This window comes from Micromys minutus (genome assembly GCF_963924665.1).
Source record: "Micromys minutus genome assembly, chromosome: 13".
NCBI classification, from domain to species: Eukaryota; Metazoa; Chordata; class Mammalia; order Rodentia; family Muridae; genus Micromys; species Micromys minutus.
This window is the reverse complement of record NC_137982.1, coordinates 55,942,494-55,968,944: the sequence shown is the minus strand read 5'-3', so window position 1 is coordinate 55,968,944 and position 26,451 is coordinate 55,942,494. Positions and strand designations below refer to the sequence as shown.

Here is a 26,451-nt window from a genome sequence, read left to right as displayed (position 1 = left end):
AACAGAAAGTTCCGGTGGTCAACTTCGGTGGCATCTGTACAGTGCCACCTCAGCTGGCACACAAGATAAACAAGTTTTTGGGACATGGCTAACCTTCGCCTGGATGCCAAAGAATGGCCAAAGGTGTCTCAGGACCCAGAAAGGGAACAGTGAAGGCGTAGACTTAGAGTCACACGGCTCACTGGGACCGTGTGCAGAGGAGCCATGCCCTCCGTGAGACCTCGGAGTAGTGTATGGTTCCAGTGTGAGCTATCAGCACACAAAGCCAAAAGAGCCGCAGAAATCAACTCTGGGTGCAAGATTACCAACCTAAGAAGTTCTGGAGTCTAAGCAGAGCCTTGTGACAAAGACTGTCTTCCAGGTTAAAGACTTGGGACATTCTGAGAATCCGTTACTCCTGCCCATTTCTCCCTTTGGACTGGGAATGTAGTGAGGACATCTATGTCTGGTTTTATGTGTTCCCAGCTGAAAAGCAATGTGCCCAGGATAAACAGCACCTTGAACTGTCATCCATATCTGATTAACTGATACTGAGAAAAGACCTCGGGAGGCTGGAATGCGCGTCTGGAATGTCACTGGGCTTTTGCAATCCTAACCTCAAGTGGATATGAGGAATAATGGGCTGATTCTGGGAAGTGACCGAGAGTAGAGACATCTTCCATGAGATCAGGAGATTATAAACCCCCGAGTGGCTTCATCACTTCCGCTGTGTGTGGATGCAGTGGAAAAGAAACTGCTCATCATGAATTAACTTCTCACCAGCCATGGAATCCGACAGCGCTGGGACTTGGCTTCCCAGCTGACAAATCCATCAGAAATGAATTCCTGTTTCTAAGCCACTCAAACTACTATATTTTGTTATAGCAGCCTGAAGTAATATGAGACTTTATATCACTTTATCTCCCTGTTCCCTCCTCTGAATGCTTGGCAGGAAGGACCTTGAACTCCAAACGACTAAAATACAAGTCACCCCCCTACCAACCCACACAGCGCTGTACCATACACAAGAAATGAAAGGTTCTCTGTCAAACTACTGAGATGGGGTAGTGGTGTTTAAGTCGGAATACCCTCCTACAAAGACACTGAGCCCAGACGTGACGTGTCTAATGGACGCCTAAGTGAGCTCCTGGTGGCTGGAGGATGCTGGCTGAGTCTTCTAGATCGAGAAGAGCCTAGGGAAACAGCACATCTCTAGATGTCTGGGGAGGCATTTCCAGAAAGGAAAGATTCGGTCCGAATGTCCCCAATACTACCTGAGAAGCAGGTAGAATAAAAGCCCCAAAACAAAGGGTTTCTCTGCCTCTCAGACACCACAGTCTCCGCTCTTGTTCGATCCTGCCCCCACACACTCCCCAACCCTGATGGATTGAAGCCATGAGACAAAGTAAATCTTTCCTCCATTAAGATGTTTCTTCAAGTAGTTTGTCAGAGGAAGGAAAAGCTACGCTAACACAGTGGGGAAGAAGCATTTTCTAAATGCTGCCCCACAGTGGGGGAGTCCCCACCACACACCACAAATCCTGGACAACACCAATTCCCAAAAAACTTTATTCATTGTTTCAAGTGGTAAAAGGTCATTGGTCTCTGTGGGGCACCTCTCGGGGCAGAGGGAGACCTGGGGTGGGGCTTGGGGTGGTGCCCCACCCATTACAAAAATCAAAGGCTTTTATAAAAATGCTATAAACTGGTATCAAAAGAAAACCCAAGGGAGGCCGAAGATGGAGCAAGAAGGGTAAAAGGAAGACACAGAGGGAAGGACAAGACCTCCCACCACTGGGGACAGGAATCCGCTGGGGCTGAAGGGGTGTAAGAAGTTGGGACGGTGATACAAAGTGCATAAATGTGCCTCCCAGACACTCCTCAGAAGTGCAGGGGAAAGGAGGCTGCAGTCTGAGCCCTGCTGGGGCTCCAGCTGTCTCCTCACTTGGGGCCCCCACAGGAATGGCACTGCCTGAGACTGCCAGACGGGAAGGACCTGTAATTGGGTGGAAGAGAGGCCAAAGGTGAGAGAAGAGACGGGGCTCCTGCTTCCTCTGCCCTGTGAACATCCTGATTCCCTCAGGTGAGCCCAGGGCTGAGGAGGTCCCTGCTAGGACCTCAAGTTAGAAGCTCTAAGTTGCACAGGCTAGCTGAGCACACAGGGGCATCCACAGCACCCGAAGGACTGTCCGATACACAGGATACAGGCTGGGACGGAAGCCTCTCCCTCTCCAGTTCCAGGAGAAACATCAGCCTCAGGAATAAACTTAGGGAAGCTAAGGAACCTAACCAGGTCTCACCTGCCTCCCTCCAACCTCTCACAGAAAGAGGAGAGCACAGGGCAGGGCCTCCCAAGTTCTTCACACCAGGCCCTGCTCTCACCAAAACCCAGCAGCACATCCTTACCTTGGCCCGGGTCATATCTTTTTCTTTTTTAGCTTCAGGGCTTGCAGCCAGTTGGGTGATGACCCTTCTGACCTGGAAGGCAAAGTACAAAGGTCACAAAAGCAACATTTAAAGAAACAGAGCAAGGTAAGAGCATCTGTCCTCCACTCGGAGAGGCAACCTGGGGTTCACAGCCTGGGGTTCAGTGGCAGGTCTGGGAGCCCCTATTTAACATGAAGCAACTCAATTCCATTTTCCACTTCTCTAGAATAAAGGCCAGGGAATAAAGAATACCTAGAACTGTTACTGACCCTGAGGATTTTTCTGGTTTGGGGGGTAAGGTAAGGGGCTTCCCGAGCCCTGGGACCTTGCAGGACTTAGAGCGCTGAACAGAAGACTCCTTCTGGCTAGATTTGCTGTCCGTCACCTCCCCTTCCTCGGCTGAGCGGTTCCGGGAGCGTAGCTTGGCCTAGGAGACACAGATGAGATAAACAGGCAGCAAGATCCAGAAGACCGGGCCTTAACCAAGAGTGTGCAGCCTCCCAAACCAGGCCTGAGCCCCTTTATGGATAGTCAGAGATCTGTCTCCCTCAGAGCTGATCCTCACTCACAAGAGATACCGGATGAACAAAATTCAGTGAACAAGGCTGAACAAAGAGGGGTGACTTCTCACACCTATGTCTTTGTTTGTCTGTCTCCACCCCAGAGCCAACTCCTGTGCCTACCTCAAGGTTAAGAGAAACTGCTTACAAGAAACCCTGCCCCAGCCTCCTCCCATTCCCAGCTATGGTCAGGAAATAACTCCTTCTACTGAACAGCCCGGCCCAGCCTGTGCTCCCCTTCACACCTACATTTCACCCTTCACCTGAGCTAATCATGGGTGTAGACTACGTCCGTCTCCCAACCCCCACCCAGAACCCTGGAGGCTTTGAGATCAAAGAATACCCTGTTCTTCCTTCCATCAAAGTTGGCACACTGCATAGAGTTGAACAAGGAACAAGGGAACCTTCTGGAACCCTCTTTAGCTCAGTGAGAGAAGAGCTGGGAAAGGGATGGTGAGGTGTATGGTTGGATGGTTGGTTGGAAGCGTTGGATACGGGGCTGGCAGGCCAGATGGCTGGGTGTATGTGCCGAATGATCAGATGGTACCTTCAAGGCTGATGGGCTCAGGCCAGGAAACAGGTTGACTTTCAGCCCTTTAGTGCCCAAGGACATCCGTGTCCGGCGGCTCTGAGGCTCCTCCACTACCTCCTCGTCTGAAGATGGTACCCGGGAGGCCCTTGGCTCTGCAAATGTTAGGGAAGCGTATTGGGATATAAGGAACATGCCAGACACCAACATAAACTCCATTCAATCAATACACTGATCATACCAGTTGAATCTTGGAAGAGCCGAGTATCCGAGTCTGCCGTCTCTGATAGGCCCAGGGTACCGCCAGGTCGGATGGCTGGGGCCCGGTGCCCCCGCTTACGCCCTAGGTTGGCACGACTCCGATACATGGCACTGTCAAGGATCTCAGTGTCCTGCTCAAAACAATGGCAACAGAATGGCTGCTGCTGACCCATAGCCCTGCTTCACCCCAGAGGAGCACCTCATCACCCCGGGAGCTATGGGTGCTGCCCTTGCTTGCTGTCCTGAGGCACCCCATAGCCTATGTCTATCTCCTGTGACTGCTCAGGAGAGCTCTGAGAATGGGGCTTTGACAGTCACCCGCATACCCTGACCCCCATCCATCACAAAGTCACCCTCCACTGACCTCTATAAAGGAGAAGTCCTCGCTGGGGCAGCTGGGCAGAAGTCCTCGGGGAGGCCGCCGGGGGGGCGGGGCTGGCGCCTGCTCCTCTTGCCTAGCTCCCCCTGTAAGACTCCAGGTGCCATCCACCTCTTCTGCCTGGCTGGCTTCTCCATCAGGCTGAGGCCTCGAGGAAGGCAAAGGGTCTCTGCTCAACTCCTGGGGCTCCCCGTGGCCAGCACCTGCAGCGACTCCTTCCTCCAGAACCCTGAGGCCAGAGGCTGTTGGTTCCCTCTGAGCCGCTCCTTTAGAGCTGCTGGCTGTCATTATCTCCTCCAGAAGGTTCTGGGAGCCAGAAGGTGGAGAGCGAGCCAGACACCTGCTGGGGCTGCAAAAGGGACAGGCCAGAAACCACAGTCACCCGCCTGCTCATGAGACCTCATTTCTCTCTTCGCCTGGCTGTTTGGAAGGTCTCAGTCCAGGTGTAATCACATGCATCAGGCTGGGTGCTTTTATCAAAATGCTTGGGTCTACTGAACAGAGTCTGGACTTTCCCAAGTTTTAAGATCTTTGTACATGCATCTCTTTGTGTGTCGGTGCATATGAACCTGTATGTTGAGACCAAAGAACAACCTCCTCTCATGCGTGCGTGTGTGTGTGTGTGTGTGTGTGTGTGTGTGTGTGTGTGTGTGTGTCTCCAAGGATAACTTCTAGGAGTCAGTTCCTCTTTCTCTACCATGTGAGTCCCAAAGATCAATCTTGGATAGCCAAGCCCTGACAGTGAGAACTTTATCAGCCGTGCTCCCTTCTCCTTTGATTGGATCTTTGACTGGCCTGGGACATTCATTAGGTAAGCTAAGTGGGCAGGCCAGGGGCTCCCAGAAACATCCCCCTCCTTGCCTTCCCAGCGCCGTGAAACTAGCACACTACCACTTCTAGCCTTTCTACTGGCTTCCAGGGACCAAAGTCAAGTCTGCAAGCGCCTTCCTGGCTGCGCTGTCTCCTTAGCCATGGAAGAAGCTACCTGGAAAACAAAATCTAACCCAAAGCATCCTTTGTGTCTCCTATCTACCTTGTCCGTGCACAGCGACTCACCACTGCGGCCAGGTATGCGCTTCCATGAGATGTCACGCTGTGCTCAAAAAGTTTCAGATTGTATGGAGCTGGGGAGATGACATAACTGTTTCTAATTCTAGTTCGAGGGAACCCGACACCCTTTTCTGGCTCCCACAGACAACGAGTGCGCACATGATCCCCAGATATGCACGCAAGCAAAATCGCCCATACACATGAAACTTTAAAATATGTGAATCTGAAGAAACGTTTTTTGAAGTTTTACATTTGGGGTTTGGGATTTTTGAATTAGGAACAGCACCTGTAGCTAAGCCCTTGTGTGAGTCCCTTTGCCTGTAAATACTAAGTATTTCCCTGCAGAGTCAGTATCGAGGGAGAAATAAGAATCCAAGCCTGTCGGCATAGCATCCAGCACTCAGACACTCCCAGAAATAACTTATTTCTGCTGCCCTGCGTTACTGCAGTTCAAGCTCCACTGAAGAGCACGTGCTGGATGGTCACACTTCCTGGGCTAAGCCAAGAATGGGCTGATCTGTTCCCTCCCCAGGCTCACACAACCCATCAGCCCTGAGAGCTATGGGCCCTCACCTACTCTGACTCTGATGGCTCTCAAGCCTATGTTTGTCTCCATGGTCTGTCTGGGTCTCTCTCTCTCTCTCTCTCTCTCTCTCTCTCTCTCTCTCTCTCTCTCTGTCTCCGGACCCCCAGCATCTCCGCCCCATAGATGCGATCACACAAAAGATGAAAAGATAGGGTCACCTTGGACTTCAGCACAGCAATGTGCCTCTGCCCAGTGTTCCCTCAGAGGAGGCATAAACACCAGGATGGCATCACCCACACAGTATCCAGCTGCCACTCCCTCAAACATGCCCACTCACCGAACACCTAGGATAGGGTGGGTGTGCACTGCACGCACAGCCCAGAGCCACACCCTAAACACAAGCAGGGGTAGTGAAGGCAATCGGGCAATGCCTGGAAGCCAGGCTGCTGAGTAGCTGCTGACACTGAGGAAGGTAAAGAATCAGGCAAGTGAGTCAGTCTTGACCAGGAAGATGAGACAGGGACAGGGAGAAATGTGTCAGTCTGTCCTTCCATAAGCTGCTGACAGATGGAAATTAAAGCAGCACGGGGGGGGGGGGAGGTGGCAGAGGCCACACCGTACAGGAAAACGAAGGACTCAAGAGCAAGCCTGGATGGGAGCCAAAGCCAGTTCACCCTGAAGCCAGCTTAGAGTCAGGGAGGCGACTGTACTCCACCCAGGCTGGACCACAGAGCACCTGAGAGGAAGTGAACCAACTGAGAAAGATCTACTGAGCCCACTGAGGGCAGAACTCTGCGGAGTGGGTATGAAACACACCTACCCAAGGGCCTCTGTGCCTCCTGCATCTGAGAAGTGTCCCTTACTGGGAGTCCCAGTCATCCACAACCTGAGGGCTTCCTGGCAGGGCAGGAAGGACAGGAACCTGGGTGCTGAGCCTGCTAGGCCCCACAATCAAGCAGCCTTGGCCCCAAGTCCCAGGCCCAGGCCAAACCTGAGCTTCATCTTCTGTTAAACAGAAGCCATAAAAGCCCCAGAACTGGCAGGAGTTATGTACCCACAACATGGCTGATACTTGATAGAAACACATTGCTACCATCAACAGAGGATCCTAGCCTGAGAGGATGCCTCACCTAAACCTTCCTAATACAACACCCGATACAAATGCAGGAGACAGATCTGCAACACTGTTTCCGGCTCTAAGGTCTGGAATGAGGAAGCATCAGTGGCGGGCTAGGATGATGCATCTGAAGGGAGAAACATGGAGGGACCCACGGTAACAGAAAGGAACTCATAATCATGAACAGTGGGAACTTGTGTAAATCCCACTCTCCCTCTGGGCCTCTGTTTCTCCATCCCTGGAATGAGGCAGTCTTCTTAGAGCCTACAAAGATTTCCAAGTGGCTGGGAAGGTTTTGTATCGTGGGGTCCAAAGGGCAGATGACCAAGAGACCAGAAAATAAGGATCCTGCACCAGCTGTGGCAGTCAGAAGTGCCAGTCTCTCCCAGATGAGATGACCCTAGATCCAGAGGGACAGCCCAAGCCACGCACACCCACACCCCGCTAGTTTATCAGTTATTGCTGCCAGCAGTCTGACCAATGACTGCCATCCAAGATGTATTTGTTCGATGTGAGAACAGCAAGAAAAATGTCCCCAAGAGGCGTCCCTTTATGGGCACCTCACAGCCACATTTGAAAAACAGATACAAATACTGGTGACTAGCCTTCTTTGTCTAGTTTTCAAACAATTACCACAGGAGGGGCAGGGTTTGTAGCAATCATTCTGCACGTGTTAACCTTCATGCACACTCCAAGAGCGCCTGGAGTGAATTCTCAGTTAACCTAAGACTGTGAGAGCCAGAGACTCGCTGAGAAGAGACCAGTGCTCAGTCACTCCCCTGTGGTCACAGATAGGTAAAGAATCTGGACTAGCAGATGGGCCCCAAGCCAGACTACTCTGGCCCATTCTCAAGGACTTCCTGATACAAAGGAAATCTCCAAATTTTTCTTGAAAGATAAGCATTCCGCAGTGTATTTATTTCCCCATGTCACCAGCTCACCAGACATTAGTCAGGTAAGTCTGGAAAACTTTGCTGAACTCTAAGTCCTAGATATGCTATTAGACACTAAGTCACTTGCATGGCCACAGAGCATATAGCTCTCGCCAAACATGGGACTGTATGAGAAAGGACGTGTATCAGAAAACATGGCACGCACACGGGCCCTCCCAAACCATGATTTCCTTCCAGCTGTGGACAAAACATGTTTTCTGTTATACAGGTGCTTGTGTCTGCACTAAACTCGAAGCTCGGGTGTTGTATCCTGGGAGCTGTGTCCAAAACAGCATGGCAGCTTAGTGGGAGCCTCCAGAAGCCTTGTCTTCAAAACCATCCCACCCTGCCATCCGGTTAAGCCTACAAGGAGCCTTCTCCCTCCATCCTAAACACAGAACTGCTCTCCCTCTTCAAGAACCAGCCCATTGGGCAGAGGGCGGATCCCCACTGCTTTGAATAGAGTGGCTATACCTGAAAGCGGTTGCCAAGGGAGTCAGAAGGGTTTAGTGTAGCTTCTGCTGCCTTAAGATAGTCACGGCATCTCTCAACTTGACAAGAGGACAGCATCAACATCTCTCTCCTGCTGCACGGGGCAGCTATGAATCCATGCAGTAAAATACACAGCTAAAACACTCAGGCAGAGAGGGGCTGAGTCCCCGGAAGAAAACTGAGGACAGAGAACCTGTGCTCCCCTTGGGCCAGGACTGTTGCTGCTTGGAACCCCGGGCACAGGAACATCTCCTCCCCTGCTCCCAACATTTAAATCTGCACATTCCCACCTCCTATTCCCACCACTGCAACCTCAGCCACTCCCTTCCTAACCCTATGCTCTCTCCCTCTTCCACCTCCACGCCAAATGTCTCTCAGCCCCCACCCAGAGCCTCCCCAGCCCCTTCCTGGTCCCTCCTGCTACCTCCCACTGCCATCTGCCCTTCCACTTAGAACAGCCCCCACCCAACACCTCCCTCTCCTTCCCTTCCCACAAGCCTGGGAGGAAGCTCCCACTCTGGGGCTGAAAAAGGTAAAATGTTCTCCACATTGAAGAAATGGAAACCAAATCTCAATGAATGAAAATGTTAACGAGCGAGAAACAATGCCTTTTCCTGTACCCTTTCCACAGGTATGAAGCCACCTCAGTTGGTTTTAGAACACCCATGAGACAAACTGACTCTCACCAGCCTGCCACCCTCCAAGTGGCACGCCTTTCATCCTGAGCGCTCTGCAAGCAGAAGCAAGCTGATCTCTCTGAACTTGACGCCAGCATGGCCTACCTAGGGAGTTTGAAGTCAGCCAGGAATACACAGAGAGCCCCTGCCTCAAAAAACAAGAAAACGCAGAAAAGGGTTGGGGGTCAAGGTCACTGGGCTGGGACTTGGTTCTCACCAACTTCAGACCATTAACTGCTGCTCTTCTGGGTACTATAAGAAGAACAGGCTAGATCCCTGAGTTCCAACCCCCGATCAGACAACCAGAGTCACCGTTCACTACAATGTAGGCTGGGCTTCCACAGGGTTCCGCCACCTGTGCAAGAATCCCAGGAGCTCATTCTGCACCATAGCTTGAGGCCTACAGAGCTCACTAGACACTGCAAGAAGAAGAGAGACCACACTGGGAAAAGTGGCGCCTTGCAAGAGTGAACCCTTGAACGCAGTCCCCAGATCCCATGTCTTCTTGCTTTGCTTTGCTTTAGAGAGAAAAGAAGACCGGACACAGTGGTATATGCTCGTAACTCCAGCACTGGGGAGGTGGAAGCCAGGTCACCCCCTGGCTCCGTGGCCTGCCAACCTCGAAAGTTTCAGAGTAGTGAGAGAATGTGTTCCCAAAAAGATAGAGCATGACAAAAAAGATAGCAGAGGTGGTATCATTCCAGGCACAGAAGCTTGCATATATGTGCCTGCACATACGTGTGCACTAGTACCACACACACAGAGAGAGACAGAAAGAGAGTGTGTGAACTCTCCAGAAACCATACATGTGGCAGATTCCACTTCCCCAGACAGCCATAACTCAGTCATTGAGAAAGCCCAAATTGGTACCTCAAATTTTATATTCATCTTCTAAAATAGAATGCATTTAACTTTTGTGTTTCAAAGTTCATCATAAAATATAAAATGTGGAACTGAACAGCCACAGCCCTAAAGGACTCTGTTTCCCGAACACTAGATAGGTGAACAGACAGATCTGGGTTTTCCTCCTCAGAGAAGTCCCTTATTTAAAGAGCAATCATCCCTTCCCTCCCAGCCCTGAGATGGCGTACAATTACCTGGCTCCCAAGCCGGATGCTTCTCCTGTATCCATTCCAGTGTCTTCCGAATGGCTCTCAAAGGAAGGTGACGAGCTGACTTCACCCTGTGTCTCTGGCCCACTTGTTTCACCAACCCCCAGCTCCCTGGCTTCCAAGGGGTCTTCAGTCTCCAAACCAGGGGACAAACTGACACTACTCTTGGGATCTGGCTCTGGGTCAGGGCCCACTCTCCCCACTCCACATTCCCTAACTTCACTTGGGGCCCCACAGAGCCTGAGGTCCCGGAGGTCCTGGGCCCAGTCCATTTGACCAACTCCACAGCCCCGAGAGCTTCCTGACTGTAGGTCACAGGGCACTTCCAAATTCCTCAGGCCTAGATTGTCACCCCAGTCTACCTGACCCACCCCAAGCTCCCTGGGCTCTCCAGGGCTGCAGCCTGCCCCTGGGGCCATGTTTCTCAATCCGAGATCAGACGTCCAATCTGCCTGTCCAACTCCACGTTCTCTGGACTTAAGGAACTCTCCAGCCTCCACTCCTGACCAGTCAGGCTCCCCCACACCACTCTCTCTGGCCTGGCTGTGCCTTCCTACCTCTCCTCGCCCTGGAAAATCACTGTTCTGCGCCTCCATGTTGGAAGTCCAGTTCTTCTCCCCAACTCCCATGCCCCTGAGCTCCTCAGAATCTCCAGTTCCCAAACGCCTGGCCAGATCTCCATTGTTCAAGCCCAGGCTGTCTGACCAGCCCATCTGTCCCACAACATTCTCTCTAGCCTCACTTGAGCCGTCAGAACTCATACAGCTAGACACTTCCAAGTTCCTGAGACCAAGCTGGTCAGTCCAGTCCACAGCCCCAGCCTTTGCCTCTCCAGGGGGCACAAAGTGGCCACCTCCACTCTTCCTGGAAGGGCTCAGGCCAGCACCACTTACTCTGTCATTACCAATGATGCCAAACTGATAGCTACTCTCAGAGGCCTCTGCGCACAAGTCCCTGCTCCAGTCTTGCCGCCCTGGACTAAACGCTGCCTCGGACGGGGCTGTACCACCAAGGCTGAAGTCCCCAGCCCAGCCTTGCCGCGCTCTCTCTCTCTCTTCCGAGTCCACGGTAGTAGGGTCCTGACTTTCTGCCTGCATTCTCCCCTGCAGCCTTGTGATCTCCTGGCTAGAGTCACTATCTTGCCAGTTGTCTTTCAGCCCAGCAGCTCCATCTTGCAAGTTAGATGTACTGGGGCTCAGCGGGCCCCCAGCTGCTCCTTCCTCCAGCTGACCCACATCCCCGCTGGCCTCCTGAAACCTGTCTTCGCCCACTGGAGTCTTCTTCTCAAACTCCTCATCTTGCTGCTGAGCTTCCTCAGGGCTGAACCCAGAGCTCACAGATCGCGTTTCGAATCCTCTCTCCTGTGAGCTGAGTGCTCTTAAACCGCCACCACTGTAACCCTTTAACCAAGCACTCTTCCCAAACTCCTGGTCCTGCTGGGCGGTGGCCCGGCTGCCATGAATGTCCAGTACAGAATCTCGCTTCTCAAACTCGCGGTCCTGCTCTTCAGCATCCTGGCTACTATAGCCACGAGAGAGCGTCTTCATGCCTAGTTCTTGATCCTTTTCATCTGTATCCTTGCTGGTGCCCACAGTCGCTCTCTTCTCAAACTCCCAGTCTTGAAGGCTTGCATCTCGGGCGCTGAAAGAACCCGAGGACTCTCGCTTCCCGAACTCCTGGTCCTGGAGCTCCTTGTCATGGCTGGAGTATGGGTCCTGGGTACCCCTCTTCCAGAACTCCCATTCCTGGGCGTCAGCCTCCAGGCCCTGAGTGCCACGCTGGGCGGGTTTTCCCACTGCCTGCTCGTGGACAGGAGCTTTACTCTCGTCTTGGCTGCTGCCAATTCCGATCAGCTCTTGGCCAAGGCTGCACCTGCTGGCCCACTCCCTAGCGCTCCCCTCCCCAGATGCTTGCCCACACTTGCTGCTCCAGTCTCGTGTCCCCAGACTAGGGTCTCCACTGGGGCTCCTGCCTCCAAGGCTGTAGTTCTGAGAAGCATCCTGAGACCAGCTGGAAGGACCAAAACTGCCAGGGTGTGAGTCGGCTGCAACCCCAAATTCACTCTGCAGGTCTTTCTGGGCCCAGCCAAGGAGTCCCTGGGAAACGGGAAGAAAAATAGGAAAGGAGAGGATAGAAGAGAAAAGGGAAACAAAGAGGGATGAAGAGGAGGGAGGGAGGGAGGGAGGGAGGGAGGAAAGAATTTTAGAGTTAATCCAGGTGGGAGTCATTCCAAATTGAGAGCAATGGTTACCTAGTGCCTCAGAGACCTACTTTGGCAGAAGAATGCTACCAAGATTTCAGCTGTGTGACCTTGAGCAAATCACTTACCTACTCTGGGCCTAAATAAGGATCCTCATTCTTAAACAGGTAATTCCTATTACATGGGACCTTTGTGAGATGATCAATCAAGAGCCATTTAAACAGCCTGGCACACATGGACACGCAGTTGGACAGTCCTGTGGTCATGTTTACAGCCCTTGGGCAACACCTGGCTGGCTGTCAGCAGAAATCCTGCCTGAAGCAGAGGCCTAGATACGGACTGGGAGGAGGGAGCTGTCAGTGAAGGGGCAACTGACTTACAATTTACCTTGCAAACCAAGGTACTGACACTACCCAGCACTACTAGAGCTCTTCCAGCACTAGTGAACACTCGGGCCCTTCTTCCCCTCTGCACAGCCTTCCACAGGAAGACTCCACCCTCAGCCAGCTCAGGAAAGTAAGGGCACAAGGCTCCCTGCACCCCCACCCAACTTTCCCTGACTCACCCCAGAGCCAGAGGGCGGACGGGCTTGGGGCTCAGGGCTTCGGAGCCTGCCCGCCTCGTCCCGCAGTGCCGCGTTGGCCAGGAGCCGTTCCAGGACAGACATGCTGGCTTCCCTGTCCCCGGGCCAGGCCATGGCCCCCTACCTCCCCACTGACCACCCTGGGGCTGCTGGGTGAGCCAGGGCAGGGCTGCTCCCCCTAGCCAGGACCTGTCCGACGACTCTGGCTCCTGCCTGTCCCGGTCTTGCTCCCAGAGCAGTTGCAGTTCGGGCAGCCCCGCCCAGAAGCCAATTGAGTCACCCACATCCTGGGACAGACACACCTACTGCAGGAGTCAGTGTGGTGTTAACCCTTTCCTACTCCTCCCTCCTCCTCCAAACTCCAGAGGGCTGGGGGAGGGTGTTCTTCCAGATCAACCCCAACCAGTCCAGTCTAGGACTGAAAAATATGTCTCAGAAGCCACCTGGATCCTAGCCCTTAAATGCAGTCTGGTAGGAGAAAAAGCACTGGGCAGACAACAGGGCTGGTCCTGGCTTCGGCCCAGCTACTAACTCACTGGGTAACTCGGCACAAGGCACCACTTCCTCTGGGCTTCAGCTGCTGGTCTACAAACCAGCTCTTAAACTCAACGGGAATTCCAGTTGTTAAAGCCAACACTTACAAAGCATTTATAATGAGCCCAACACTAACCTCAGTATTTTTACACGCCCTAACTCATTTAATCCTCTCAGTATCTGAGTTACAGCCTAACAGTCATCACCCTTTGACAGACACAGAAACTGAGGCAGAGGGTAGAAAAGCATCTGACTCACACCTGGGCAGAGAACTGAGCCCACGTAGTAGGCCTATGCCAGCAGATGAACCCAGGCCCTCTGAACCCGCACAAAGATCTCTTGCCAGGAATTCCCTACCCAGGTTGACTACTCGGCATATGCTGTACCTTTGCATGAGGCACTTTCTCCATTTCATTAGCTGGGGAGACGGCCACATAAGGAAGGTGCTTACAGCGCAAGCATCAGCACTCTCACTTCGCTCCCCGGTACCCAAAAGAGTTTGGCATGTGTCTTTAATCCTGATGGGGAGGCAGAGACAGGCGGATCCCTGGAGCTCCTTAGCCAGCCAGTCTAGGTAAATGGGTGACCAGCAGATACAGTGAGACCCTGTCTTAAAAAAATAAGATGTATGGGGGCTGGAGAGATGGCTCACCGGTTAAGGGGGCTGGCTGCGTTTCCCCAGTTCCTAAGGTTAATTCCCATAATCGTCTATAATGGAACCTGATGCCCTCTTCTGGCATGCTTACATGCAGGTAGAGTACTAACCTACATAAAAATAAATAATAAATCTTAAAAAAAAAAAAAGGACGCCTGAGGTTGATCTGGCCTATGTATGCGTGTGCACCATGTGCACACACTTCTAAGAAAGGTCAAAGGTTACAATGAAGGTTCACTCCCAAGACCACTCAGCTAGTGAATACTGGTGTCAGGATTAGAACTCTGAACCCTAAGCACAACCCTGTGCAGTTCTGCTGACGACTGCAGATAATGAGATGTTCGTGCACAGCTGCCTCGCCTTTTGTGGTGTCCATGCTACAAGAATGAAGCCCACCCAAACCCTCCCCGATGCCCACCTTACCTCAGAGCAGGTGCCTGGTGACTGTATATCCTTCAGCTCTGCTCCGGCTGCCCGCCGTGCACTGCCTGCGTTGGGTGGCGGGGATGCCAAGAGATCATCCAGCCATCGAGAGCTGCTTTCGGGGCCTGTAGGCTCAGGGGACATGCTACTGGGTTCCTGGGCCTCTGTCACGGGCTGGGTACTCTCTGCCCAGCCCAGGGTCACCACCTCCTCCTCAGTAGACAATGCCTGCCCAGGATCAGGTCCACCAACAAAGAGGATGCAGGGCTGCTCAGAGGGTGGTGGCTGCTGCTCTCCCAGTACTGGCTCTAGCACAGGTAGGGCTGCCTCCCTAGTGGCCAAAGTAAAGGGCGACTCCTGCCCCTCAGGTGGCTCCTGGTCCTCACAGCTCTCCTTTGCCTGCAGTAAGGGTGTCCCAGGTGAGCCCTCAACTGTAGAGGGAAGAAGAGCTGGAGACTGAGGCTGACTCTCTCCATCATCTCTCTGGGGTAGGAATGTGCCTGGATCATTTTCCTTAAGCCCAGAAATGGGCTTTTCTGGGGTCTCTGGAGCTGATGGGGTTCTTGTTCTTGTTTCCAGCTGGGACACTCCTTCTTCCCTGCCAGATACAGACCAAGGGTCAGCTTCAGCAGCCTCTGCTGCCTCACTGGCTTCAGTAATGGGAGATGGAGGTGGGGAATCCAGCCTGCACACGCCCAGACCTGAGGGCCTCGTGGGGAAGGTCCACTCAAATGACCGTGACAAGCTCCAATTAGACTCCGTCCCACTTCCAAAGGGGCGATCCAGAGCAGACTGGCTCCCCTGATCTTGGGGCAGAGCAGCCAGGGAGCCTCCCAGCTTCTCTTGGTCCTGGCTCGGTTGCCGAAGGACACCTTCTGAGAAACGGCGCTGAGCCAGGCTGCTGGGACGGGGTTCTGTGTGACTCTTGACTGCTGCCCCTTCCCCACATGGGAACGTTCGTGTAAGGTCCGGCGACTCGGTCCCCTCAGTCGAGGGCTGAGGCAAGAGGACTAGGGGCTGCTGTGGGCTGTGGTGCCCTGAGACTGTCTCCACAGGAGAGCTGTCGGGTCTGAAAGTTTCTGGGGCTGCCTCAGCAGGTAGCTCAGAGCTAGGAGAATGGCAGGGAGGCTCACTGGGCGAGGCTGCACTGGGCGAGGCTGGTGTCACGGGGAGGCAGATTGAAGTCTCAGAAGCGGCAGGACTCTGGGTTTCTGGAAGTTGAGCATGGCAGGGAGAACTCTGGTGGCTTGAAGGCTGGGGAGACTCCGAGGCTGAGGCAGAGGCTTTAGCCAGGAGGACTGGGCTGGTAGAGCTGCCATGCTCTGAAACGGGGTCTGGACTTGAGGTGAGCGAGGTCTTGGAAACCTGCAAGAGGAAGATCAAGAGTTGTAACTCACTTCTCAGCTGAGTCGAAGCTCACGCAGGGGACAGCTCAGGAGATGTACGCAAGCCGGGCTCCTCTACCAGCTCTTCGCCCCAGAAAAGGTGCCATGTTCTGTTCACTTGGCAACATTTTCACTGTTTCACTCAAGGCTCACCTAAGGGTGGCCTCCAAGAGGCAAACAACACATGCTTTCTAAATAGAAGAAGGGGAAACCTGCTGACCATGCACATGAATGGAAAAGAGAGGGCTTGCCCCGGAACACCACACGTTCATTCCAAGCCCAGAGCATCTCCTAGGATCATCAAGTGGAGGAATGGATCTCCATTCTCTGCTCTGTACCCACAGGTCTCAGTGCTACCCAAGGAGGCGCAGAGGCTGTGGATTCAAGCAAAGAGTAAGGGAGTCATGAGAGGCACGTGGCTTCTAGTAACTCTATAAGGTTCCTATAAGCTAGACATCGCATTTCTGGGGGCGGGGGAAGGACTGAGATTCCCACCTATCCTCTCAAACTGATACCAACGTCTACCTCAGAGTTAGATAAGGATTAAATAAGATTTGTGCATATGGACCACTGGTATAAAAGAAAAATCTGCTATGGTTACTGGGAACAGGGAGAGGAGATGACATCCGAGAAAGGAAGGAGAAAGAGGTGGCACCAGGCCCCTGGTTCTCCTGCACTGTTCCGCTCAGCTTGTCCCCAAACACGGTAAGTGAATTCACTTAATTTAAATGAATACTGACACTTACCCAACTTCTGAGCCCCTACCACTGGATGTCATGGCCCCCTAGCCACTGACTCCAGTCTCTGTCATCAGCTGCTGGACCTGGGAAAGAATTCTACTTCTTCTCCAGCCCCTAACTCCAGCCCCCATTCTCCTCTGCAATAATCTACTTCCCAAACTTGTGTTTAAGCTGTATCATTTCGCCAGCCTGCCAGTCTCCTGAAAGCCACTCCTTCTTTGATAACAGTGGTCTCTGGATCATGGAGCCTCCCGGCATCAGCTTCACAATCCACAGTGGTTCCAGGGCAGCCAGCTCTCCAGCATCCGCTGACTCTTCTGCACTCTTTGAGGTCATCCATTTCGACCCAGTCCTTCCCGAGAACTCTCAAGTCTCAGCTTCCAATCGGCCACCAGCCCATCCCATTTCCTATTTGTCCTGTTCATTCTTTTTATGTTCCCAGCTCTCTCATTCCTCAATCCCTTTGGGAAGCAAGGGTCAGGAACTCTACTTCCTCCTCGAAGCTCCATCTCCCTTCCTAGCCCTCAATTCTCTTTTACCACCATCGACAGTTGCCTTTCACACAACCCTCAGCGCCCTCTCTTGGTTCAGCGTACTCTTTTAAGCTGCTTTAATGCAGCCTCCTGGCAGCTCAAGAACCTGAGCAGCTACGTGGCTGGAGAAAAACACACAGCAATGATACTTGTCTCCCTTCAAATTCATCACTGACCTACACACTGGTTCCAGAGTGCTCACCAACCTACCACATTCCACCCCAGCCCCATCCTGTTCACCCCACAGACAACACAGTTTTAAGTCTCCCTAGACCTCCAACACCTCCTTCCCATACTAACGGCCTCGCTTCTGGTTCTCGGAGAACAGAAAGTCAGGTCTCTGCACCTTTTTTCCTACCACCACGGGGCAGGGGAGCCTAGGGGCTTGGTTCCCTTTCTGTGACCAGACACTCACTGTCCTTGCTCCAGGCTAAGGCCAACCCCCTTTTCTCTCCCGCATCACTGACTTTTCCCTCCCACAGCACACCAATTGCTCTACTTTCTTGTCTAACAGAAAACAGGAAAAGACAGAAGCAGAGAGCCTACTCTGGCTTCGAGTCTCTCTAGCTGCCATGTGTTTTCTTGAAAGCACTGATTACCTCCACCACACAGCTCCTCTTGCTCCATCTCTCCCAGACCCACTCCAAACAGGCTTTCTCCTTCACTACTTGCCAAGGTCACCGACAACCTTCCTGAAGCTAAAGCCAACTGATGCTAACCAGAGGAGGCAACCCAACCTAGGTACCAGCAGCTACAGGCACATTCCTGCAGTGGCACTTGCTTTGCCTGGCTGGGCTCTAGAGTGGATCTCCCTGTCCCCATTGCTGTGCTTTGGGCCTCTTCCCTCCAGCATACCGCCTACTCCCTGGGTGACCTGAGTCAGTCTCAGCCACCATCTCCACACTGATAATGTCCGAAGACTTCCCTTCCAACACACTTACTTCCCCTAAATGCCATCCTCTATCCAATCATCCAACTGGCATTTTTTGGATGTCGAAAGAGCACCATGAACTCAGCAGACTCAAAAGCAGACTCCCCATATGTCCCCGCCATGCTTTGCCTTTAAGGTCCCCTCTGAGTAAGTGGGAAACCCACCCTTCCGATTGCTAAGGCTGGATACCCTGGGGTACGCCTAGATTCTGCCTGCACTCTTCCTCTTAGGGAGAGACTCTGAATGTCCCTTCTTTATCACCTACAGACTCAGTCCAGATCCCACAGCTTCCCGACGGATGCCTCTGTGGTCCACGCCATCATCACCCATCGAGTCCCTGCTGCTATCCTGACTTTCCTCCTGCAACCTCTTCCTAACCCAGGAAGCAAGGCAACATGTCTCCTCACAACCAAGCCATCAAATGCCACTCCCGTAACTACTCAAACTGCTTCATGGCGTCTTCTCCTCGCTCGAGGACTCCAGGCCACCGTCCCAGATAATGCTGTTGCCTCTTGGTCCTCACTGCCACCTAGTCTTCCCCTCAGTGCACCCGAGAGCTCTTGGCTTCTTTGCCTCTGCACACGGCTGAGTCCTCTACAGAGAACACTGGTCCTCAGGCACACCACTTGCTACCTGACCTTCCCACTACCCTCACCCAGCACATGACCTTCCCAGTTCTCCCAGCAACACCTTGTGTATCTGCTGGTTTACAGGATGCCTGCCTGCCTTTAGGAGGTGAGGTCCAGACAGCAGGCGCCATGTGTATTTTGTTCTCTAGTGTTCCAATGCGTAGCACACACACATACACAGAGTTAGGTCTCTATTCCAGGGCGCTTGCGACAGCCTCTAGCTGACAATGGCTCTCCAAACAAGGGCCATTTTTGACATATTTTGCTCAGAGTGTTCATAAGACGAGGGAATGAGGTGGAAGCCTAGACTTTTCCCTTTCTGAACCCAGGCATAGCCAGGGAGAATTCAACAGTCAGATACGTCAGGTCCTCCACAGGCCAAGGGAGTTACTTCGCCTGAGTCATGGCATTCTAAGAAGAGGCTGACAAAGCCTACTAGCTAGAGTTAGCAAAAGGATTACATTGTCTAGTACCCCTAGGACATTCCCTCAGTACACAGTAGGGGCTTGGCCAACGCTAGCAATATCATAAGCACTGTTTCTATTCATCACAACCAACCATACTTGGCTACCTTAATGCCCGGGCACGCTGGCCTCGGAATTAAAAAAAAATAATCTGAGTCTTGGAAGCGGTCCCTGGGCAAGTGCACGGGCGAAAGTTTCCCCCAGCCAAACTCTGAGTGAATATGAGGTGATCTCAGATGACTCCCAGCTTCCCACTACACCGCTGTACTCACAACAGGAAGACAACTCACATTGGCAGGCGCTTCAGAGCTAGTCAGTTTGGCCAGGTCCCCATTCATTGCCAGGCTGGAAGTGAGGGTCCTGAGATGAAAAGACAGAGAGAAGGTAAGGAAGCTGAAGTCCAGCTTGTGGGGTATAGTTGCCCATGACTTTAATCCCAGTACTGGGGAGGCAGGGAAAGGCCTGTGATAGCCACGGCTCTACACAGAGAAACTTAGTCTCAAGAAACAAAAACAAAACCAAGCAAACAGACTGGTGAAGTCTGAGGCAAAATACAAAAGGGGGGAAGGGATCCCTCCCACATAGTTTTAACAACACCCAAATATTTAACACCTCAGGACTCATTCCTGAAGTTGGCCTGGAAATTCTAGGGATAAAGAAGCTAGGCTGTGCTCACAGGGAAAATGCCCAGGACACAACATCCACTCCCTTCCTGTACACACAGGGTTAAACTCCCCCTCTCCTATAGAACAGCACCATGTGCATCCAGAGGTTCCCAAGAAGACAATGTCTTGCTCTCCTAGTCCCTGAGGGTTAACTTCTCTGGTCAGAATGCAACTGGTCCCAGCAGCCCTGCTGACACTTCCTGAAGGACAGGGGATGGGGGTGGGGGTGATTTTCCAAGACTGAACCCTTCCTAGGTGGAGAGAGGGATTTAGCCTGGGAAGCAGGACAGCCTCCCAGGAGCCCAGGTCCTGAGTGGGGCACCACCAGATGTTTCAGTGAGAAAAGAGCGGGCTGGAGGGTCGGGTACAGTAGGGCAGGGCAGGGCAGGGCAGGGCAGGGCCTTCAGCTCTAGGCTCAGCCCAGACCACAACAGGCCTGGCCCCCACAGTGGGAGAGAGAAGGCAACCACCGGGCCTAACTCTGCATTCTTCAGGCTGGTGCTCTCTTGCTATGCACCTTAGATGGCCACATCCCTCGTGCCCCTCCAGGCCTTGTGTCCACTAGCCTGAGGAGCACCTCCCAGCCAGCCTTCCCTTACATGCAGGCTGACTATGGGTAAGAAGTGCACCTGGGAAAATGTCTCCAAATAGAAGAAATCTCACTGAGAAATTAGCTGAAGCCCATCACACTCCTCATGGGCAGACTGTACTCTACAGATTCCAACATACCCCTCCCCCCAATTCCCCCCACAACCCACCAACCCCCCCCCCCCACATGGTGCCCTGCCACATGAGGCCTAGCAGTTAAGATCACAGGTTTTAGAATCATAGGCATCTGGATTTCAACAGGGAGACTCTAGGAAGTCAGTCTGGAGCCTTGATTTTCCAATCTCTAAAATGAACTTAAACAGGCCCTTCCTCCAAAGAACACAGATATGCATTCAATGGACTGCAAACTAGTCTCCACAGTACGACTCTCCAGTATAGCATGTGTCCGCTCTTTAAAGAGCACTAGAGGGGGGCTGGAGAGATGGCTCAGTGGTTAAGAGCACTGACTGCTCTTCCAGAGGTCCTGAGTTCAATTCCCAGCAACCACATGGTGGCTCACAACCATCTGTAATGGAATCTGATGCCCTCTTCTGGTGTGACTGTCGACAGCTACAATGTACTCACATATATAAAGAAATAAATCTTTAAAAAGAAGAGGAGGGGGAGGAGGAAGAAGAAGAAGTTGATGATGATGAAGTCATCAGCCTGAAGAGGTTTAACCTGCTCTTAGCCTCCTGACCCTGCTGCACCTTGCTACTAAAGGTCACAGTATATCATGTCCGGATAGCTCCTCTGAACTCAAAGTAAAATAAAGGATTCCCTTTAAAAAAAAAAAAAAAAAAAAAAAAAAAAAAAAAGAGTACTAGAGGGCTGGGGATGTAGTTCAACGATAAAGCACCTGCCTAGCATGAGCAAGGCCCTGGGTGAGAGAGAGAGAGAGAGAGAGAGAGAGAGAGAGAGAGAGAGAAACAGCAGTAACACCACCATTTGCTACAGAGATACTCTGGGACTTGGCCTGGGTTTGCCTGGATTCATGTAAGCAACCTGACAGTAAAGATGATGACCCAGACTGGAGCCTTGCTCCATCGCCCTTCAAGACTTCAACTACACAAACTCTAAGCCCTACCTCTCCTCGGGAGTCTTGCTGGGCTCTTCCTGGCCCTCTGCAGCAATCTCTGCTGTCCCCTCCTGGGACCATCCTTTGGCTGGGGACTTATTATCCTCCTCTCTGGGGCAGGAGGCACCACAGGTCCTGGAGCCATATCGAGAGCTTCCATCCTGGTTAAAAGTGAGGCGGGAGCCCCAGAGGCGGTCAGGGCTAGCAGGGATCTCTTTCCGAGGCTGCTCCATCTTGGCCAAAATTTCTTCTACTGTACAGGCTGCAAACCGCTCCGAGGAGGGACGGAAGGGGGCAGGGGCCTTCCGCACACCTCCCAGGGCAGCGCACCGAGCCGGGGGTGTTAAAGGGGGCAAGTCTTCTTTCCCAGCATCATCTTTGCCAGACTCTTGGGTAACTTCCCCAGCAGCTGCCTCAGCTACCGGCCTTGGTGTAAATGGGAGTGGGCGCTTGCTGACACCATAGGGCTGGGGTCCGGCCAGCATGTTCATCTTCCGGGCAGAAGGCAGCTCAGCCAAGGGACCCCGAGGAGGACGAGGCCCAACAGGAACCAGAAGGCTGGGTTTGGCAGGCAGAGCTGGCTTGCTGGGCAAGCCCCGGGGCTTGGGCTTGACAGGGGGCTTGGCACGTGGGTCACCTTTCAGAAGGAAGGCTTTGTTAGGAACTGTCAGAAGAACCATGAAACATAAACTCCTGTGACTCCTGCCGTACCAAATCATCCACACTGCAACTCTGGAACCCACCCTTCCAGGTGCAGGTCAGTACCACCTGCTCCATGAAGCCTTCCTTGGTTTTTTTTCACATCCTATTATACAGTCTACCTTCCCCAAAGTCCTACACGGTTTGCCAGTTCCTTCTTAAAAGGAGGGTTATATGTGGGTGCTCGGGTATCTTATTCCTCCAGCATCCTATTTGGCTCCTAACACAGGTTCCTACCAAGTGAATGAATCGAGCCAGTAAGCATCTGCCTGGCCCCACCATGCAGTCAGCCTGGGTACCCAATTTATCCCTGTTTCTTTCTACAACCCTATATACCACATTTCCACAGTGAAGTTTTTATCCTAGCTGAGCTCCCCTTGTCTCCTGCTGCCCCTCCCTCCTCTGCACACTCCCAGGCCACCTCTGCCATCCAGTCTGTAATCAGGAATGCAAACTTTCTATTGACCTATGTTAAACAGAAGTAAATCCACCACAGGAAGGAAGAAGGAAAAAAAAAAAAAAAAAAAAAAAAAAAAACAAGGACAGAAATCTGCCTTCTATATAAGGTATTGTAATGCCAAATAAAAGACCTTGGGAATTACTCACGGCCACAACCTTCTATAATAGAATCTTGTATCACCCACTCATTCAGCTAAGCATTTAAGAAGTCTAGACAAGGAGAAAGAAGTGTTCACTCCATTTCTCCTGTGCCTCAGTGTCTCCTTCTCAGACTCCCTGGACCGGCTCTGCTTCCGCACAGCTGGAGATGTACCTCGCCCCTCACTCCCACTGGGCACTAAGGCTCTTTAGCCCTCATTTCAGACTCCCTGCCTCTCACCCCAACTGTCACTCAACTACCTGCCAGGACAGAATAGAGGTGCAGCCTCCACCCTCCCCGCCCTCCTCCCAACCACAGCCCCACCCTACACCCATCACCCATTGGTACCTGGCTCCGCGCCAACAGACGCCAGCTCCTCCTCCATATCCTGGGGCAGTGGGGAAGCCATGGCTGTGCTTTCCCTGAGAGTCGATCCTTTCATCACATACGGCACACCCTGCCTGAGAAATAGGAAGCGGTGAGAGCCTGGGTGGCTGAGGACCCAGGAAAGGGAGAGGAGAAGGAAAAGAGCTGGGAGAGGCAACAGGCTTAGCCAAGGAAGTCTATTTCTAACCCAGGCAGTGTGGGACAGGAAGAGAGAAGTCCAGGAGGAGGCCGGGAAGGTCCCCACAGCCACATCCTCAACTCTTGACACAACTCACCAACTCTTGGCTGTGAACCTCAACGGTCTATCCAGCACATCAGGGAACTACCTCCACCCACACCACCCCCAAGCTCCCTCCTGTGACCCCTACTTACAGTTCCTGAGGTAACTCTCTTGGGTCAGGGAGCCCCACTAGAGGTGTCCACTCTGAGCAGAGCAAGGAGGCCAGAAACTCTCAAGTCTCTGGAACCACCTCATGGGAGACGGGAAAAACCCGCTCCTCCCCAACCTGGAGCTCCACCCCACAGCCGGCCCCCCTCTTCCCATTCTCCTCCCTCCCTCTATGGCTGGGAGTGGCTCCCTACCCCCCCCCCATTCTCCTTCCACATCCCTGTCCCCCCCCGCACCCCCCCACCTCCCGCACTCATAAGCTTTCTCATCCAAACACAGGGAAATAAGAAATAAAAAGTAAACATCTGGAATACATTTTTTCCCTTTAATTTCTCAATCGTTTTGGCTTCAGCTTGGAATTTGATGAGGTAAAGCCAGGGCCTAGTCCTGTTACCATAGCAATGGCCTCCCACTGGATTTCCAGGGCCTAGCCAAGGGGAAGGAGGAGCCGGCCCAGGATGGGCAGGGAGGACAGACTGGGCTTCATTGCCTGGGGGTGGGGGGTGTAACTGAGAGGAAAACTCCCCAGGGTTCCCCCTTCCAGGACAGTCAGGGAGGGACCTCAAAGCCTGTAAGATGGGAATGTGTGTGGATCTGAAGGAGTTTTGAGGAGTCAGAAGAAATTAAACCAGATGATAGCCACATGGTAGTAGCCTGTGCCGGCAGCCTCTGTATCTGGTATTGTAGATTTAACAGCTAAATGGCTCTATCTCCTTAGATCTGTGGGACGATTCTAAGGCTGTTTCACTATCTAAAAAATAACGAGTTTCAAGCCAAACAATGCATGCAAAATACCAACCACTGAAGTGATAAGTAACAGTTGGCCATGCTTAACGTGACTCCATTCAGGGTCTCTAGTGAGCTCACGAACATCCTTGGTAACCTTGGTAACCTTCTCCACCTACCTCTCCCCTACCCTAGGCTGCATTTCTACACTCTTCTTCCTTCATGTCCCTCACCTCAAATTCAGTTCTCACCCCTGACGGCTGAAGCACCCTCTCACTCACAAGACCCCCGCCTCGGGCTCTGCAGCGTGGTGAACAGAGATCACTGCTCTTCTGGTTCTCGAGCAAGGGAGAAGCTGCCGAACACATGGAATGCACAGCCCTGGAGGGCAACCCAACCCTCCCAACCCTCACTCAACTTCAAAGTTCTCTTCCCACTGCAGCTGGTCTGAGAACACAGTTCTCCGTCCTAAAAGCGACCTGTGGTGTCCAAAAGCTGTCCCCATCCCCTTGACCCTGTCCCAGCTTATTTAAAGATACAGACTCTGCCACTGTCAGTCGGCTGGCTGATCAGCCAAGTACCACGGGCTGTTTCCCTTGTATGTGGGTGAATAACACATGAGGGCGGAGAGATGACAGAAAAAAAATAAAATTAAAAATATATACAAGCTTGCTTCCTTGTCCTTGAACATGATTACAAGGGATATGGTGTGGGTGGTTAGAAATGGAGGAAAAACTAGCCCAGAACAGAAAAACCCTCTCACCTGGGGGCTTGATGGACACCTCTGAGGTTATAAGGAGCTGCAGAGATGAAAACAGCCTCTGAGTCCCCAACAGGGGAAGGTGGCTATGGTAGACAGGCCCCAGCCAGGAGCCCCAGGTAACCAAGGCCATGGTCATAAGCTGCAAAATCGCAGTACCTCAAGAACTCCCCACCCTTTGTGGTCTAGGGAAGCCAGGCAGCCCTGGGAGTAGAGGTTGCCCCCAAAGAATGGAAAGGAGATAAGTAGCCCCAGCCCTGAACAGGCACTCGGAAGGGCCTGAGGGCAAGCAGGGTGGTTCCATAAGGTCTCTGGCTGGACGTTCAGCTAGTGCGGTCCAGAGGGTTAAGTGTTGGAAGAGGGGGGCCAACAGGAAGACGGAACAGCCCAGGGCAAGGGGCTATTTGTAGGGCCTCTGTGGGGACCTTACGGACACCGAGCGGCTAGCCGAAGAGGAGGAGCAGACGAGGGTGGAGTAGGAGGGGGCGGCAGCAGTCGAAGACTGCGCGAGATGCCAAGCAGCCCGCGAAGGAACAGACCGAGGACTGGCGACAGGGACTCGGTGGGGGCGGCCTAGGATGGATGGGGGCGTGCCGTGGGAGCCAGGGAAGGAGGCCAGTGAGGCCAAGGAGAGGGTCCCTCGAGCAGCTCCGCCCGCCCCCGGCCCCGCCCCACCCTCGCCTCTCCCCGCTTTCTTCTGGCTCACTGCACGGACGCCTTCCACCCCCGCACACACGCACCAGCTCCGCAGCTCCCAAGCGTCCCCAGCGCCCCAGGCCCTCGCAAACTTTCCCGGTGACCCCCTCCCACCGCTGCCGCCCCAATCTGAGGTCCTGGCTGCTAGGCGCCGGCTTCTTTCCATGCCCCTCCCCGCCCCCATCCCCAGACCCCGCCCCCTCCGGCTGCCGCGCACTCACGCGCTCCTCCCGGGACTGGCTCCACTCAGCGAGGCACCCCGACGCTAGTGACCCCTGCTGCCGCCGCCGCCACCGTCACCGCGGGACCGAGCCAGTGCAAGCCCCGGGGCCCCACCCCTCGCCCCGCCCAGAGACACGCCCCCATTCTGCTCATGAATATTCATGTTGGAAACCGGGAGTAGGAAAAACGGTGCCGAAGCAGAGTCCGGGCGCACCGTGTGCAAACATGCTCAGATCCTACATAATTATTCATGACCTTGTAAATAAGGGGCCGGTCCTGATTCAGATTTCAGCGAAACTGACGCAATTTTACCCCAGCGCCACCGAGATGACTGCCTAGAGAGGAAACCGCCCTGGACGGCTTTCCCCAAGCATACACTGATTACAGCACCATAGAGCGCGGGCAGCACGAAGGGAACCGTTGGCGGACTGGAGTCTCTTCCTGTTACACCTGAGTCCTCTGAGAGTGGCAAACGACGTGGCCAACCCACGTGGATAAATTCAAATTGAGAGCCACTGTGAGAAGT

General features: G+C 53.1%; 1 protein-coding gene across 5 annotated transcripts; it reads right to left on the bottom strand.

Annotated features, from left to right (window-relative positions):
• Window positions 1–1,530: 1,530 nt before the first annotated feature.
• On the bottom strand, window positions 1,531–25,969 carry TNKS1BP1 (tankyrase 1 binding protein 1). 5 transcript variants are annotated; one of them, XM_080927738.1, is made up of 13 exons: window positions 25,748–25,811; window positions 25,011–25,047; window positions 23,095–23,207; window positions 21,459–22,086; window positions 19,409–19,478; window positions 14,437–15,801; window positions 10,027–12,137; window positions 4,121–4,484; window positions 3,737–3,887; window positions 3,514–3,650; window positions 2,676–2,833; window positions 2,386–2,457; window positions 1,531–1,975 (listed from the first exon to the last, which is right to left on the bottom strand). In XM_080927738.1, exons 3-12 carry the CDS (start codon window positions 23,186–23,188, stop codon window positions 2,397–2,399), a joined length of 5,139 nt encoding a protein of 1,712 aa, XP_080783864.1. In that variant the 5' UTR covers window positions 23,189–23,207; window positions 25,011–25,047; window positions 25,748–25,811; the 3' UTR covers window positions 1,531–1,975; window positions 2,386–2,396. The 5 variants fall into 5 exon arrangements, with proteins under 5 accessions (XP_080783864.1, XP_080783865.1, XP_080783862.1 ...); XM_080927739.1 differs by lacking the exons at window positions 25,011–25,047; window positions 25,748–25,811 and adding an exon at window positions 25,925–25,969 and having other exon boundaries at window positions 23,095–23,203; XM_080927736.1 differs by lacking the exons at window positions 25,011–25,047; window positions 25,748–25,811 and adding an exon at window positions 25,925–25,953.
• Between the last annotated feature and the right edge of the window lie 482 nt (window positions 25,970–26,451).